This window comes from Tigriopus californicus, chromosome 2 (genome assembly GCF_007210705.1).
Source record: "Tigriopus californicus strain San Diego chromosome 2, Tcal_SD_v2.1, whole genome shotgun sequence".
In the NCBI taxonomy this organism is placed as follows: Eukaryota; Metazoa; Arthropoda; class Copepoda; order Harpacticoida; family Harpacticidae; genus Tigriopus; species Tigriopus californicus.
This window is the reverse complement of record NC_081441.1, coordinates 4,968,572-4,985,750: the sequence shown is the minus strand read 5'-3', so window position 1 is coordinate 4,985,750 and position 17,179 is coordinate 4,968,572. Positions and strand designations below refer to the sequence as shown.

The 17,179-nt window shown below is 42.9% G+C and overlaps 2 protein-coding genes and 2 long non-coding RNA genes across 5 annotated transcripts; 3 read left to right on the top strand and 1 right to left on the bottom strand.

The window, feature by feature from the left end:
• Nucleotides 1-34: 34 nt before the first annotated feature.
• Nucleotides 35-1,821, top strand: LOC131892650 (uncharacterized). Its single transcript, XR_009374604.1, has 2 exons — nt 35-672; nt 935-1,821. It is a non-coding gene; the product is annotated as an uncharacterized LOC131892650 (long non-coding RNA).
• LOC131892648 (neutral amino acid transporter 9-like) lies at nt 1,312-10,844 on the bottom strand. 2 transcript variants are annotated; one of them, XM_059242470.1, is made up of 11 exons: nt 10,448-10,844; nt 10,074-10,213; nt 7,286-7,546; nt 6,984-7,215; nt 6,748-6,911; nt 6,526-6,680; nt 3,795-3,965; nt 3,246-3,542; nt 2,963-3,177; nt 2,774-2,878; nt 1,312-2,517 (listed from the first exon to the last, which is right to left on the bottom strand). In XM_059242470.1, the coding sequence occupies exons 2-11, from the start codon at nt 10,148-10,150 to the stop codon at nt 2,098-2,100; spliced, it is 2,097 nt and encodes a 698-aa protein (XP_059098453.1). In that variant the 5' UTR covers nt 10,151-10,213; nt 10,448-10,844; the 3' UTR covers nt 1,312-2,097. The 2 variants fall into 2 exon arrangements, with proteins under 2 accessions (XP_059098453.1, XP_059098454.1); XM_059242471.1 differs by having other exon boundaries at nt 10,342-10,452.
• On the top strand, nt 3,959-6,754 carry LOC131892646 (SID1 transmembrane family member 1-like). Its single transcript, XM_059242469.1, has 2 exons — nt 3,959-5,023; nt 5,106-6,754. The coding sequence occupies exons 1-2, from the start codon at nt 3,982-3,984 to the stop codon at nt 6,488-6,490; spliced, it is 2,427 nt and encodes an 808-aa protein (XP_059098452.1). The 5' UTR covers nt 3,959-3,981; the 3' UTR covers nt 6,491-6,754.
• LOC131892651 (uncharacterized) lies at nt 9,114-10,080 on the top strand. Its single transcript, XR_009374605.1, has 3 exons — nt 9,114-9,284; nt 9,482-9,800; nt 9,902-10,080. It is a non-coding gene; the product is annotated as an uncharacterized LOC131892651 (long non-coding RNA).
• Nucleotides 10,845-17,179: the final 6,335 nt, after the last annotated feature.

Genomic DNA, 17,179 nt, shown 5'->3' with positions numbered 1-17,179 from the left:
TTGTGCCTGGTTATTCCGACAACGCCGCGCACTCGTTCTTACCCAGCTTTGCTTCCATTTCCATCGTGCCATAACATATTTACAGGCGCAGAATACTTGACAGAATGTGCAGGTACGATAAACCAGGGCTGCCCCGAGCAATACCACCTCAGCTCAGACCATCTCCCCAGCACATGCACCTTCAATACATACGAGTATTCGTTCAAGCATGGGTTCAAGGGGTGCCGCAAGGCTCGAGCGTTCGGACCTCTCCGACCAGATGCGCAAGCGTGAAAACGAAGGAAAGATGAGGGTCTGGTTCCTGGAAGTGCCGGCAGCGGCAGCGCTAGCAGCAGAACTGAGGACGGAGGATGTATTACATTATACAGTATTTGAGTATTCAAAAAATTATAGGTTATGTAACCAACTCTTAATCCAATTGAAACGATCGCAAAGATATCTCAAAACCATTGATCCGTGGCGAAACAGATTGTGCGTCTGAACAGTGAACGGAACGTTATCTTGATATGGACTAATGCATTGGGAAACGTTTCCTAATTGTGACTTCAAAGATGAAAGAAGGATGGTGAACAAGTTCAGCATTCATCAATTATTCTTCAAGCGTTTCCAATGATAATGGACAAACCATGACAAATACGCGCGTATTGCCATGACTCACGTCATCACTCACAGGTTAGGAAATCATCAAAAAACCGGGTGTACTGTGCACACTGTCCAACAGGATAAATGCGCGCGCACTTTGCACCCCTTTCCCTCAGTACGTAAACAGAAGAGTTAAGTTTAGTTTTTTAAGATAAAAGTTGTTTCTACTAGGTTTCAAACTCAAGCGATGTAAGTGAAGGAAATGGATATAAAGACATGGGAACCAACGTAGGAGCGAAAGAAAAACTACGACCACAAGCCAGGATTCTTACCCTTGAATCCCTTTTTTCAGTTTTGAGTGCGCTTATCAACTAAGCCAGCAAAAAACAGGCCAAGCGAACAAAAAAGCCCGCGGTAAATCCCGAGTGAATTCTTGTCACTGGAAAGAAGTCCGGTTGTACTATAAGTACCAACCAATGGTGCCAATGAAGTGCCTCGATCGAGTAAAGAGTACCATCAAAGACTAACAAATAATACATGTACATGAAAGGGATAAGATTGAGATCCTGAATTTGAGCTGATCAAATTAAAGTTTGAAAGGGCATCCGATGCATTAAACGCGAAGTTGCCGGTGAAAGGATGCTCTTAACTCTTCTCATGAAGGATTCTTTGCGTTTTTGTACCATAACCATTTATGGCACGTCAATCTGCATAGATAAATACTCAGAATTTGGAGCTCAAGGGCGTTTATTTCAGTTTTTTTCTACTTCCTTACATTTTCTCTATGTACAAAATTGGTACAAAAATGCAAACATCAGTTTTGATGATATTTATGAAAACTCAAGACAACTGACAAAAGTGTGACATTTCTGACAGGTCGGGAGGGCAGGAATTGCGAGTACTCGTATTTAGAAGCTTAATAAAGGATCAATCACAAACAATGCATGACGGCTCTGCGGATGCTGAACTTTCATGGGTAAAGGAGCATGTTCATACGTAATTTCATGAATCTATGAAACAGATGACAATGGCAACAGTTTTTTTTCTTCTTTTAAACGTTTTCAAGATTTTTTTTTGTTTCGATTTTTTCTTCTTTTGTTCACTTCAGATGACACGTCTTTTCAACGCTAAATTTCGAGCTGGCTGGGCAAGAACGGATATGCATCCACATCCCATTTTAGCTGTACGTCTTCAAATTGTGTTGTTACATAACTGACAAATAGCAGGCAATATTTACAAGGCATGATTGAAAAGGATGGCACTTTGGCGACATCACAATTCGGCGAAGTCGACTGACAATGGCAAAAAAGGCAAGTTACGTTTTGTGCAAATATTTACATCAATCCCAAGGGCCACCATCAATGTATATACAAAGCATTCTTGAAATATTTACACAATCATTGGTTTTTTCCACGTACAAAAAGAAGGAATGCCATAACAAGTTGGTCAGAATGAATTTTGTTTGTAGAGATATTACTCTATCAGAATGGTTAGCCAAGACGATCCACGAAAAGATTAGCCAAACCAACTCAAGGGCAGGAATTGGGCCACGAAATTCAATACCCCGGCGCAAATGATGATCACCTCAAGAATTATAGCCATTGGGTGAACTTGAGATTCCTCTCTCATGTACATCATATGGCACAGACAGGGTGCCACGAACATCATGATCATGCCACAAGCGGCTCCTGAATATCGGATGATATTGCCAATGTTCGGATAGATGATGGCGATGAACACGCAGAACCCGCAAGTCGATACATTGATGAAGGTAATGAGAGTGTTATTGTCCTGAGAGACAGTTGGCATCAACGAAAGCACCTGATTCCGCAAGATCAACATGATGATGGGGAACACGGTCACCAACTGGAACAGGAGGAACACCCGACATACGGCCATGATCGGGTTGTTGGTGTGGAAGTTATTCAAGAAGTTCTGAAATGAAGGCCAACAAACGTGGGATAGTAGTATGCCAGGTTGGTTGGTTGATATTGCCAACCCCCTTTGTGTGTATGTGTATGTGTGTGGGTGGCTTTAAGTTTGCACTCATAAATTAATAAAAAAGGAGGAGATGGCTCATGCGATGGCGGATCCTTGATGCATTTTCTGACCGATTAGCGAGATGACAAGAAACAATTGAAGTCTTCTTTGTTATTTCATATTAGAAAAGAGATGAATATCTAGCACTTACGTCAGCAATGCAGTTCTTGGGCAAAGGGAAGGACAAGTAAAAGAGTACGCCAATCAGAAGATAAGAAATCAGCACCAAGGCGAAAGCGATCTTTGTGTCACGCACCTAAAATGAATGGACATAAAAGGATCGAAAGTCAGACAAACGGGGCTTTTTCCAATTTCCTTAAAGCGGACAAAATACACTCACGTTATTCTCTTTTCTAGCACCTTGTCTAGACGTGATGGTAATGATGGCATTGTGGATAAACATGCCCATGGACAGGGTTCCGGAGAGACAATATACGGTTCCAGAGCCCCAAGGAATGTACATGGGAGAGGCAATATCGTGGAATTCCACGTTGATACCCCATTCCGACGCGAAGTAGATGACCACACCAATAAGAACAAAGATGTTCAAGGTCCCTGAGAAAACGAAATATATCTCATTGAACAAGTGGAACCGATCGATCGGCATCAAATTTCGCCATTACCGATGCAGTTGAACTTCTGGAGGAATCCAGGTTTGGCCCACGTGATCAAGGGAAGGACTCCACCCGACAAATAAAATGCAACGCTCTTATGGGTCCAATATGTGTCAAAGAAACTCGAGGCCTCGGGGTCGGGAAAAACTGCTGGGAGTGGTCCAACAAAAGGGGGCATCGGATAGATTGGATATCCGCTATTGCCCTGAGAAGGGTTCGCAATTTCAGTTGCATTTCGATCCGGCGAGATGGCGCAGATCAAAGCGTATTGCTCGGGATGTCCATGCATGGCTCCGGTGATTTTATCTGAATTGAATCAAATATACATGGGAAAATGATCATTAGTCTTTACGATGATGAGCTCATTAATGAGTCAAGTGCGGAGGCCGACTTGTCGTCCCATTTTAGCCAAAGTTGTTATCAGAGAAAAGACACACAAGGTCTACTAGGGTTCAAAAATGAAGATAAGAAGAATCAGTTTTGAAGTACTCTGGCTTTTCATGGTGATACTTGTCAAAATGGCCTGTACTGGTTTGAATGTCACAATTAGTAACTTACCATAGGCTAAAACGACCGAGCTATACAAGAAGTTCGACATCAGAACCCAGTAGACGATGGCAGCACCCAAGACAGCGCCAAGCGAGCAGATTCCCACGATCGGCTCATAAGCGGGTCCCAACATTTGCCCGCATAATTCCGCAAACTCGAAAGCGGGATTCCGATCAACGCCTAAAACGGGAACAAAATGTTGTTACTCAAATTCGTAATTGGGTGTTTGTTGACGCATGTTTGGGTGTGGCTGGGCCATGCACAAAACTCCGAAATGATCTGGTACAAATATGGCGCAGTCACTCGACAACGTCAAGTGACCATCATTTCCGCCAAAGTGGGAACCGAGTACAATAACCAATCTAGCCATGATTCCGAGGCTCATTTTGTGTACCGCCTTGATTTGGGCAATTTCCCCCCTCGCACGGTTCGGATCCGGGCTGAGGTGCGGCCAAATATCTCACCCGATCATCCGCTTCGCGTGACCATCCGCAGCAATCAAGGCACCACGAATTGGAATGTTCCACTTTTGGTGAACAGCGTCAAAATCAACTACATGGAACGCACTTTGTGTCTCCTGGATGATGTGATTTCGAGTCCGGATCGACAAGAAATTACCGTGGTTGTATCAACTTCAAGTCGGAACAAGGTGGATTTCACTTTGAAATTGTTCGAGGTCGAGGATTTCACTACAGATATGAATCAAGTGAGTTCGTTGACCGGTGTGGATACGGCAACACCCGTCTACAGATTTGTCAATCTCCAACCGTTCGAGAAAACAGCCTTGCTGAGGGTAAAAGTGACCTCCGAAGACCAAGACGTGTGTGCGTTGATCTCCATTCAACCGTATCTTTGCCCGGTTTTAGACATGGAACGAACAGTCCGGTTTCGAGGATCCTATCAAAGCATGTTGGAGATCTCGTCATTCATTATTGATCCAGACGAGTATGAACATGGTGTCTTCATCGTGTTCATAATTCCAGAGACCGATGAACTGTGCGGAATTTCCCAATCCAAATCCAGTATCCGAAAGAAAAGTTTCTCGTTCGAAATATCCAACCAAATTTCCGAAATCAAGATTGCTTGGGAGGTTATCCTGTCTGTGGTGCTTTTGGTTGTGCTCTGTGCCGTGGCGATTATTGGAAGCTGTCTTTGTTCCGTGTATGGCGATCGGAATATCCAGAATAAGATTATCAAAATGAAGAAATTCCAACGTTTGTATCAAGGCACTTACAGAGGTATGGTTTACACACTCATACAAATTCAAGAGTGAGTAACATGAGTAACAACTGTTTTATCTTTTGGCTCTTCAATTTTTAGTCACCACAACCGAATTTCCGGATGAATGCGAAATTACCTCTTCAAATGAAGCTACAGATGCTCCCGCTTCGTCTCAAAACATCATTAAAGACCAAACAGATATCGAGCAAATTGAGAACGGGAAGAGCAAACCTCGGCCCAAATACGTGCATGAGCTGGCCACGACCGCCAAAGATCGAGAACAACTGAAATTGTTCAAGCGCATGTTTCAAAGGTCGGACCTTTACTTGTGGCTGGTTCTCATGATGGGGATATTCTACACCATTCCTGCCATTCAACTCATGCTCTCCTACCAGGACAAACTACTGACATCTGGTGATCAGGACATTTGCTACTACAACTTCTTGTGCTCAGTTCCTGTCGGAGTGGTGAGAGATTTCAATCACATCTTCTCCAACATTTGGTACATGGCCTTGGGGATCCTCTTCGTTATTCTTAGTGCTTATCGAAAGAGTGTCCATCTGAAGTTTATAACCGAACTGGCGAAAGTGGATCCCGCCGAGGTTTCCTCAGAGTATGGGATTCCACAACATTTCGGCATCCTCTTTGCTATGGGTTATGCCATGGTTTTCGAAGGGATCCTCAGTGCCTGCTATCACGTGTGTCCCACCTCAGAAAATTTCCAATTCGACACAACGTTCATGTACGTGATTGCCACTCTTTCGTTCATGAAGATCTACCAATTTCGTCATCCTGATATCGCTTCTAATGCCTACAAGGTGTTCTTCGGATTGGGCCTAATTATGTTCTTCGAGGTGATGGGGATCTTTTTCGGGACGACGCTATTCTGGATTCTGGCCCTTGTGACCTATTTTGGTTTGAGTTTGGTTTTGACCTCGATAATTTACCACTCTGGACGTTGGTCTCTGGATTGGAAAATCTTCCCCAAACTAGCGAGAGCGTCCTACAAGGTGATCAAGCAACGGGATTTTCACGGAGTTTCAAAAAAGAGATTGGTTTTAGTGATCATACTCAATTTGATCAACATATTTTTCATTGTGTACGGAGCCGTGTTTCAGCCCGGGATTTCCAGCTTTCTCTTGGGCATTTTCATTGCTAATCTTCTCACCTACGCTGTCTACTACATCGTCATGAAGGTCTATCATAAGGAACGAATCACTTGGACGACAGTGATCTACATTGTCTTAGGGGTCATTTGTTGGATCCCTGCTTTGTACTTCTTCGTGTCCATTAAGGCCAGTTCCGACCTTTCTCCGGCAGAATCGCGCAACCTTAACGGAGAGTGCATCGTCTTGGATTTGTTCGACAACCACGATCTGTGGCATATGTTTTCCGCGGCGGGACTATTTTTCTGTTTTATGATGCTAATGTCACTCGACGACGGCTTATTTTACACCCCCAGAGATCAGATTCATATATTCTAGCTACGAATGAATCTAGTTTGCCCAATATCACGTACCTCCAGTGTTGACAACTAGGATTCTAGTGGCCGTGAACGAGGCAAAGAAGCCCACAATGCAAGAAACCAAGGGTCCAAGAATGTACCCGGACAACTCCATGGCCCAAGGCATGGCCAGGAGCGAGGTTCCAATCATGGTGTTCCAAATAGCCCCACTGTAAGAGGGAATGCACAAAATTACCATCACGACATGATGATTGAATAAATTTTCGCTGTTTTTACATGGTAATAGCGCTTTGGATGAAACTGTCAAACCGACCCGGGGGTGATTGCACTTCGATGTCGCTCTGAGCTTCGGCATCGCTGGACTCTTCAGCTCCCGCTTGGTACAATATTGGTACGTGAAGTTCGAACATTTTAGCTGGGACCAAGTGATCGGGTTTAACCTATATTGAACAGTAAATGAAAAGCCGTTCCAATATGATTGCAATGTATTTTTAAATATTCAGAATGCTCACCCCAAAAGGCAATGGGGTCTGCTGGGTTGAGGCATGATGCGGTTGATTTTCAGGATCGCCACCTTCTTCCCCCTGATTTGCTTGATCCCGAGGTTCGGCGGTTGGCGCCTGGCCATTTGACGAGCTCATATTTTCTCGATGGGCGTTATACTCGACGCCAAAAGCATTGATTATAAGATTCTGGAGTCTCGAGTAGTACCGTTCACGATGAGATTGGGTGTGCGCTGCAGTTCTGTAAGGAGAAAACAAGGCGGAAGATAGAAGCGGCTGATTGGAATGGATTTGGATTGTTTCTGGGGTACCTAACAGCATACACATTTTCAGAGTCATCGGGAATGTGTTCGACCAACGAGTTATACGGCATCTCGGCACGAACATCACGAAGAGGATCCTCATCATCGCCACGCGATCGATTCCTATTAATGGGGATCATCCGTCCGGATCCTTGGCCTCTGGAAATCTGGTCACGACGTTGTTGACCGGCCATGGCCGTGTACACCAGACTTCTCCCGCCAGGGCTGAGGAAAAGGTTATTTCCACCTGAAGTGGTGTACGAGTGAGCTCTAAAGAGAAACGCGAAATATATACATGATTGGTTGCTTCCATTAACTGCATGAGAAATTCGGGATCTCTTGGGCCGATAGTTCTCAAATTTAAGGCAATTTTGGTAGAGAAGTGGGACCAAGATGATCGGTGTCTTCGTCACACTACTGACTCATTTCGTGAATTTGATTCTATATTGATGATGCATATTTTCCGTGATTCTTGGTCAAGGCATTGTGTAAAATGTCTAAAAAGTAAATGTGCTTTTGATCGACAATGCTTTATTAAAACCAACCCAGCACAATATTGTCGGTGGGCCTCTGTATAAGATTGATCCTCTTGGCTCAGTCTCAAAGGAGTTAATAAGATATCGTGAGACGTGTCAAAATAGTTACTTCATTGCAGTCCAATGTCTCCACCTCCTCAATGCAATTGGGGTCATGGCGTAAGCAGTTATTAATCTTTGGCGTTCTTTGTTTGACAGCTCATTTGAAACTTGCGGCGAGAGTGTTGCGAGTGACCCCAATACGCTCAAGAATTGGGTTAATCAAGCTAGCTCGCAATCATTATTTTCTCTTGAAACTTGAATGGAAGCAAATGCATACTCTCTTGGAATGATTTAAAATCATCATTCATATATCCCACGGATATATGGATATCGCCTTTGTTCAAAGTACAAAGATACTTCGCAATAGTCCAGTATTGGAAAGTAGGAAATGCCGTCTGTTATCGCTTTTCATCCCTCAATGAGGACTCTTGCCCTGGAACGTAGAAAGCCAAGCTCCATCCATTCAGCAAGGTATCCAACATCACGAGTTCATTTCGTGATTTCTTCCAGGAAGATTCAGCGTAGCCCCTCAGGCAAAGTGGGGGTGGGTGGTGAAACGAACGAACGGAACAAAGGAAGACAATCGATCGATCGAGGGGTGACGCGGGGGTGAAAGAGTATAGTGGCTAAAGCGGGCAAGAGTATGGCGGAAACGTAAACTGCTCAAGTGATTGGCGGGCTCTTAAAGTACGAAGTTGTTGGATGGTTCGAGTTCACCTCAACCTATAGTTAGTTCCTTAGAATTACGCAGTACAAAAAAAAACTCCACCGGGGTTGTGGGGGGTGGGGGGGTTGTGGGGGCTGGTTTGGGACTGGTTCTGGGATTGGTCTCAAAACTGGCGCCAAAACATCAGCATTCTAACAACTGGCAATGCGCAGGTTTTATCATTGAATTGTTGAAGTTTACACTAGTAATACTTCGAACTTGGAGATTGCTCGAGTTGGGGGGGTGAGGGTGGAATGTTTGAGAATAGGTCAAACCTGACGTAATCAGCCCTAACATTGACCGAGTTTTCTGACACTTATTCTGAAATTGAGTTAGGGGACGATGTTTGAGATTAGTCAAAACAGTACAAGTCAGTAAATGTTTTTCAGTATACTTTCACTTTTCAGAGTGTCGAGCCCTGATTTATGACCCCAAAGGCGTCAAGAATGTTGACAAAAGTGGAAGTGACACTTTGGCTGTCAGAATTCAAGATTCAAGTGCATAAGATGCTGTCAAGAAATGTGGTAAATAGATTGGTCGGGTAATAATTCCACATTTTTTTTTTCGACCCTTATGAAACGCATCGAAATAAGTACAGTAATGTTGCTCACTTTGGACAAGGGAGGGAAGGAGGGAGTCTTTGCAGCTCAAAACTGGAATAGCGTATCTGACTGACATCTCAGAAAAACATCCCTCCATTACATTCTAGGAGTCTAGCAAGCATGTATGTATGTGTACCTTGCCATCTGGCCTCTCTACATATACATCAGAGTTCTTCTAGTCTCTATAAGCAACGAATGCGAGGGATAACGGGGGTTCGCATCGTTCCGGAGGTCTTCTTTCTCTCCACAAACATACTTCGATGTCAGCCATGCCAGACGAGACTGTGGCACATCTGAGCGATTTGCTTTTCAATTCCAGCCTACCCCCTTGGGGATCGATTGCCATACAAGATCTCCAAAGTCATTGCCCTCTATATCAAATTACTGTATACGATCGCAAGCAAAGAGAAAGAGCCCTCTGTCGTGAACGAGAAGGCGGAGAGTTACTCTTCCAACCCTCGGGCTGGACTAATCATCGTTTTGGTACATGCACTACAGTACAGAGGGTGGAGAAAATGTTGCGGAGAACTTTGACGGAGAGGGGGAAAGGGTGCATTCCGCAGCTTTGAATCGATAATCGATGGACTCAGATCCGTCTTTAAGAATAACAATAGCACATCTTGTCATTGGTAATCTGGGTAAGTGTTAATTACTCTTGAATGCCAAGAAGCTGGTCATGTTTTCCCCGATGACACTATCTACCAAGATCTCAGCACGGTGCCCCAATCCATTCTTTCAGAAATCCCAGGTTTGAGGGATGGGCCACCCTCGGGTCGATACCGATCAATAACTAGGGAAACCAACACTGAACCCTGAGCGTTTTCACTCCTGATGATTATCTAAGATAAACTGCGGGGTTTTCATTACGTTCCGAGGATGTTAAGACTACAAAGATCCTGATTGTTTCTCACCCGATATGGACATCGCCTGCAATGGAATCACCACCCGGGATCAACGGGGTCCTCTCGTCGGGTCCACCTTCAGCCATGAAGCCCCACTATTGGTGGCACGCTATGGACACGATCCACTTCTGGTCGGACCCGAGGTCGATCTGCAAAAAGCGTAAATTCACGCTCGGTCTATCTGAAGATGCGACTTTCCTTGACATAAATTAAGTTCGAACACAGGCACAGCCAACTGCTAATCGACAGTGAAACACTCCCCCTAGTTCATACGTACTTGCAAGTCTTGAGCAACTGAGCATCAAGACTTCACAAAACTCGTGGAAACCCTCGTTCGTTCTCTCATATGTCTTACATTCATACGATGGAGCAGGCCTACTTACTTGTAGTTGTTGTACAGGCTGGACCGTCTTGTTTTTGTGTTCAGTTTCGGTCGTAGAACAGCATGGGTTTTGTAGCCAGATATTGGCAGCTGATTGCGATAGTAGCCCCTCTGGATAGATGAGTATGTGTACTGTACGTGCGACTACTTCAAGGCCTTCTTTTGGATCTGCTAGAGTCGTGGACAAGACTGGCAAGACTGGGAAGACTGGATCGGAGTGGAGCTCTAAAGCGAAGGATAAGTTAAGATTGTCGGGATGGGATCCGGAACGGAGTGCCTGCTATCCCGACTCGATTAGAAGTGCGAGATGGCCGAAAAAGAGGCGCGATTTTCGGCCTATTTTTATTCGCCGGTACGCGCCAAACTGCGCACTTGGTGGATGGATGGAGGTCCGCGCTCGGCGCTCCTTCAAGCGCCAATCATAGGCTGGATTTGGTATCACGATGGCGCGGAAATGGTGGGACCCGAGCCCGGTGTTTTCAAAGCGAAGGAACAATTTTAAGCTCTAGAAAAGATCCGACTCTAGACCCCACTAAATCCGACTAATGTGCTGTGTGTGGGTGTGTATACAAAGTACGATTTTTTTTCTCCACCGAAGATTCACTCCTTCGCTTTTAGTAATGAGTTTAGGGATCCGCTTTATTGAGGTCTCCCCGTGGAAGGACCTTTGAGACCCACGAGGTACATTTTGCAATGGGGAAAAGTACGCATTCTACGGGGTTTGTTTTCTGGACGGGAGATTTTCTGAAGTGGACGAAATCGCACGCGTAAGTGCACGAGACCAGTCTTGATCCTCTCGAACCCAGGTGATCTTAGCTGAGGTTGAAGAGCTTAAGATTGTTTCTTGCTAAAGTTGTCAGATCTGGTAGCATCGGCCATTCGTTTGGACGCGAAGCCATTCGTATGTTAGAGTGTTCCTTTGACCAGCTTAGGTTAGTCAATGGGATCGTTGTCTCAAACATTGAATGTTAATTTGGAATGAGGTGATGATTCAGGAGGCAGGAAATTTCCTTCCCGTTGTAAGTCCATATCCTTAGAAGTACATAAAAATAAAAATTATGAAAACCAACCAAACTCTGTATTCTAATTATATGTTTTTAGGACACCACAAGCAAGAGCTGGTTCGCATCTAATCAAGTACAGTACGCGAACTAAATTTTTGCAATCGACTAAAATGGGGGTGATAGCTGATCCTTTATTTCCAAGCAAGTCATATCAATCGATTTTTAACTACTAGTTGTCTACAAAAATGTCACGCATGGAAAGTGAGGACTTGAAAGCGAAGCAACGGAGAGGAACATGGTTTTCTTCGATGGTTCAACTTCAAGAACTTGAAAATATCTAAAGTGAAGTATAGTCTGCAAAACGCATTTTACAAAATCACTCAAGTTTGTCACAACTTTTATATAAATTAAAAAAAGGAGCGGCCCAAGGATTCATCCTTGGGATTGGGTCAATCCACAGAGGACCGTTTCTAGAGTTACCGCTACTGGGAATGAGATCCCAAGCAGTTCAAAATGAATAGAAATACTTATAAGTCCTTCTTTCTTTAGCTTTCAATTGAAATAATATCCGATCCACCAAAGAATTAGAGTTGGCGGATCAGGCTAGCCCTTGAATGCAGGCTTGATCAGGAATTTTGGTCAGGAACTTGTCCAAGTCTGACTCAAATCCTGCGACAGGATCATGGCCTACATATTCCTTGCAAATATTTGAGAGAAGCAAAATGTAAAATGACGGAACTCGAGGAAGAAGTGAGGTGGACTTCATTTTTCTACCTAGCCTGGATTTACTAGGCCTTGAAGCCTTGAAAACGGACCTGAGGCCCCTGCGGTCGCTACAATAGACCCGAAAACCTGAGTTGGGACAAAGCTCACTAATGCTTTTGATAACGTATAGCATCAAATACATTTCTTGCCTTTTTCCATACTTTACAGTCCAAACTTCTTTGATCTTGAAAGAAATGGAAGATGGCAATGACAGTATACACTGTAGCAAAACGGCTTCAGCTCTCGTCATAGTACTGTCATCACGCAACTGATTCAGCATTTCGACAATATTATTACTGGACAACAAGATTAAAAATTCATCACTCGGTGGATGTAGTATATCTAGATTTTGCCAAGGCCTTCAACAAAGTGGACCACGGGCTCTTACTCCAGTGTTTAGTTTCAGCTGGTGTCCAAAGAAAGTTGTTTAAGTTCATGGAAGGGTTTTTAGATGAGCGTAAACACTACATAAGAGTGGATAATATGCTAAATTACGTGTCAAATATATCAATTATTGGGCGTACCACAAGGCAGCATCCTCGGGCCTATCCTCTTTATTACCTTTATATTGCCACTACAACATCTAGCAACAAGCTCTACTGGGTTTTGTTACGCCGACGACACCAGGTTGATTTACGGTAGAACGGGTGTTTGCACTTCGGTGTTGAAAGACGATTTGGAAAATATATACAGATGGGTATCGGCAAATAATATTTCTTTTAATATTAATAAACTTAGTATTATGACATTCGGTAATATCCCCAGAGGCAACCCTATTCAGCAAATTGGGTTAGTTAAAGTTCTGGTGGTGATTATTTAGTATAACGGTAAATTCGATGCACACATTGAAGCCAAGTGGACGAAGGCCTTTCAAACATGCGGATGGATATACCCAACTATTAAATCTCGCGATTCAACGAATATGCTGATTCTCTTCAAATGTATTGTCGAACCCCATCTGGAGTATGCATATCCTGTTTAGGGACCAGTGAGCTCTGCAGGGCTTCAAAGAATATATTCTATTAATAGAGAAGGTCCAACGTAGTTTTACCCGCAATATATATCTGATATGAGTCTATTGGGAGGGGCTAAAACAGCTGGAGCGTTTTAGTACTCAACGCAGATATGAAAGATATCTCCTTTTATATGTTTTTTGAAAGCATTCACAAACGATGCCCGAATCCTGGAATATATTTCAACAAAAATGACCGCAGGGGTATAACGTGTGAGGTGAGAGTACAATCTAATCGTAATGAAACTTGACTGGTCAAATCATGAAATCCTCGTTTATTCTTTAAAAAGGATCATGGCCTTTAAAATCTTTTCCTTCCTGCCTTCGACAATTCTACATATTAGATGATCCAATGCCTACTTTTAAAGCCGGCGTAAATAAGTTTTTAAACTCAGTTCCAGACCAGCCTTACGTACAAGGCCTATCTCGATCTGCCAATTCTAATTCATTGTAGGATCAAATATTTTACCGTGCTTGACCTTGCCCACTATCCCGTGGGCAATTCATGTTTTTTTTTTATTTTTTTTCTTCATTTTTACCTAACTTGATGTTAGATTTAAGCTTCAAACTGCTATTTTGATGCAACCCAATTTGCTAGATCTTGCGCTTTTCGGAAAATCATTAGGACTTTTTCCATCCATCTGCCTCTAATCTACAGTATCTGGAAGCACTGCTCTCGACATAACGCATACGGTTTGAGTTAGTTTCGTCTTTCTCATTACTAGGTTGAGAGATCCTGAATATTCTGAGCCGCCAGTCACAACCAAGATCCTAAAATATGGTCACAACTTTCAAAATTTCAGCACAAGCGTTACATTGAGAAGCATATCTCAAGTGCATTGCATTGATATGGGTTTTAAAAATTATGACTCTCCGATATTTTTACCATTTACCTATCAAAATATGGTACGAACTTCGTGCCAAATCGGTCTGCTCTTGGTCACTGCAATTCTAAGCCATTTTTTGAATTAAGATAATACAATAAGAAACGTAGATCTTTTCAATTAAATGGAATTGATGCTCTTATTGTTTTCTTGCAAGGTGGTTATTTTCCAAGTTATGTTGTCACAAGCTTATGTAGCTGACCAAGAGCAGGCCAAAAGTTCGAATTTTATATAATGCTTAACACATAACTTTGGATTTATCCCCTGAGTTCCCTAAGTATAGTTTTGGGCTCAAATTTGGCCGGCTTCACCTATTCAGCAAGTTCTTATGGTCGTATCAAGTGCTTATTTGGCTTAAGGGGAATAGTTTAGGAGATAGGAATTTTTTGCTTCAGTTTGCAGTCCGCATCTCTGGAAGTTCGTTTTTTGGTCTTAAATAATATTCTGTCTAGATGAAGACAAGAGGAACCTAATATGTGAGAAGTTCAACTTTTAAGTAAAGATATTTAAGCTTTGGAGGTGAAATGTTTAAATGATACTTACTTCCAAAAAGATAAAATACTTATAAAAAAAGTTCAAGCCAAATATTTATGAAAAGTTTGTTTGAGCTCTAATGCTTTTCCCTCTCACATGGAAGAATTTGGTTCAAATTTTTTAAAGGCTCCTGAATATCATAACTCAATGTTCCTCCTTCTACATATACTTTGGGGCATAGTAAAACCGACCTATCTAGATAATTGTCAAAACCCATTAGACCAGGTCGCCTCAGTAATAGATCTGGGAATAGTTATTGCGAATGACGGTAAGTTTGAGGAACTTACGCAAATAAAAGTGAGCAAGGCTTTTCAGGCATGCGGATTGATTTACCGCACCTTCAAATCTCGAGACATATGATTCTTTTATAAATCAAAAGTTCGACCGCATTTGGAGTATATAGTCCCCATTTAGGCTCCAATGACCAAAGCAGGTCAAAGCAAGATAGAAAAGGTGCAGAGTAGCTTCTATTTTGTAGGGATTCGTTTTCAGTTTGTTTTTTTTGCACAGGCTTTTCTAACCGCTACAAGGAATGTAATCCCCCAGTACTATTAAAATGGAGGGTTATGATTCGTCTATTTATTACCTTTCTATCATTACCATATGATAATTAGCCTACAGACGAATTAGAGTTGGCGGATCGAGCTAGTCCTTGAATGTAGGGTTGATCTGGAACTCTACTTAAAGATTTGTCCAAGTCTGACTTGAAAGATGCTCCCGAATCAATAAGGCCTACGTATTCCATACCAATATTAGAGGAAGCAAATTAAACAATGAAGGAGCCCGAGAAAGAAGAGAAGAGGACTTGATTGGTCGAACTAGCCTGGATTCTCGAGGACTTGAAGGTGCTCTCAAAAGGCACATTAAGCCTCTGCGGTCACTAGAATTGACCCTAAATCCTGGGTTGGGACAAAGCTCATGGATGCTTTTGAAGACGTACAGTACCAGATATCTCTCGGACCTTCTCTGAACACTGTACAGTCCCAACCTTTCTAACCTCTCCCAATACGAGAACTCTCTCATTCCTGTGTTGTTCCTAGTGAAACATCTTTGGACTTGTTTGACCTTTTGCAAACCTACTGAACTCATTGGAACCCAAATGGGTGAAGCACATTCAAGATGTACTCGTAGCTGAACAATCGACTTGCACAGAGTTAGCATCGTGATGCTATCTCTAGAGCAATTTTCAAAGCGGCAATAGATGCTTTTGTTTGCAACTCTTTATCCCGTCCACCCTGCACTTTCAGTAACCCAAGAGTAAATTCTATCTAGGTTCTTTGCAAGGCTTGCGGATTCGTGGCCATTCCTTCCAGAAGCTAATTTGGTGTTGTCAGCATAAAAAGAGAGACCCTAAGATGGAGCCCTGAGGAACACCTGACTTGACATCATGTATGTCACTAAGGGAGCCCTCGACCTTATAACAGAAAACTGGCTTCGACTGGGGTCTTCGATGAAGAACTAACCAAAGTTGGTTTCATCTTAGTTTGTTGTATCCTGATGCTGTACGTCCTGATAACCCCATTTTCCCACATGGGGGGTGTATGCCTATATGTGAGGAATAATTTGCAAATTAGAAATGTACAAATGTCAAATGGAGAACCGAGATCAATGATCTGTCTATTGTAACAATGTATAGGCCCCCTTCTTGTTCAGTAAGCTCTTTCATGTCAGCTCTCCAATTCACTGGAAATGAGTTGGATCTGGCAGTCTGCTCGAAGGGTTTCTTTGTAGGGGACTATGATTTTCCGGCTAGCGTCGTAGAGTGTGAGGATAGTCCCGATGGGTACATTCCCATTTCGAAATCGACATCTCAGTCGTTAGAAAAGCTGGAAGAATTTGCGATCTCGCGCAATTTCTCCCAGCATGTTGGTGTGGCCACCAGTGCAAATAACGTTCTGGACTTGATCTTTTCCAATGACCCTGACCTGATCCAGTATGTCCATGTAATCTGTCTGATCATCATGTTCTTGAGATAGGGTCGACCATAACTCAAAAGCCTGCGTGCACTACTAGAGTAAAACCGACCAAAAAGGTTGGTCAGACTAAATTCAAGTTCAAATTTAACATTGGCCTCAAGTTGCAGAAAGATTAGAAGAACTAGACCTGGTTTCCATTCTGAAACAGGAATCGTCCGTAGATACAGCCGTTGATAAATTAGTTGAAGATTTTGAGGAAGTTTGCTCCAATCTAGCAAAATCTGAATGTGATCTGAAAGGTGGACACGGACAAAAATTCTAAAATATTGGAAGACTTTGTTCAAAAAGATTTGCAAATTAGCAAAGAGCTCAAGAGCACTTCGAACCCAGTAATTTTGGGTAGTCTCCCTAAAAAGTTGGACGTAAGTCAGGCTAAGATTAAGACCTCCATCGGAAATTACCAGTTACGAACTGAGAGTTCTGTGGCGGAGATTGTCGTTGGCGGAGATTTCTAAGGCGGAAATTGCCGTCAAAATGCTTAGCAAAAGTTAATAAAGGTTAAAACTATCCAAATCTTAAACCCACGGACCCTTGCACCCTCGTATATTCGAGATTTAT

Coding starts and splice junctions, on each gene's coding strand:
- LOC131892648 (XM_059242470.1), bottom strand. CDS start 10,150: ATGGCTGAAGGTGGACCCGACGAGAGGACCCCGTTGATCCCGGGTGGT. Junction 7,547..10,073: donor GCAGGCGATGTCCATATCGG/GTGAGAAACAAT, acceptor GTTTCTCTTTAG/AGCTCACTCGTACACCACTT. Junction 3,543..3,794: donor CTCGGTCGTTTTAGCCTATG/GTAAGTTACTAA, acceptor GATTCAATTCAG/ATAAAATCACCGGAGCCATG.
- LOC131892646 (XM_059242469.1), top strand. CDS start 3,982: ATGTTGTTACTCAAATTCGTAATTGGGTGTTTGTTGACGCATGTTTGG. Junction 5,024..5,105: donor GTATCAAGGCACTTACAGAG/GTATGGTTTACA, acceptor TTCAATTTTTAG/TCACCACAACCGAATTTCCG.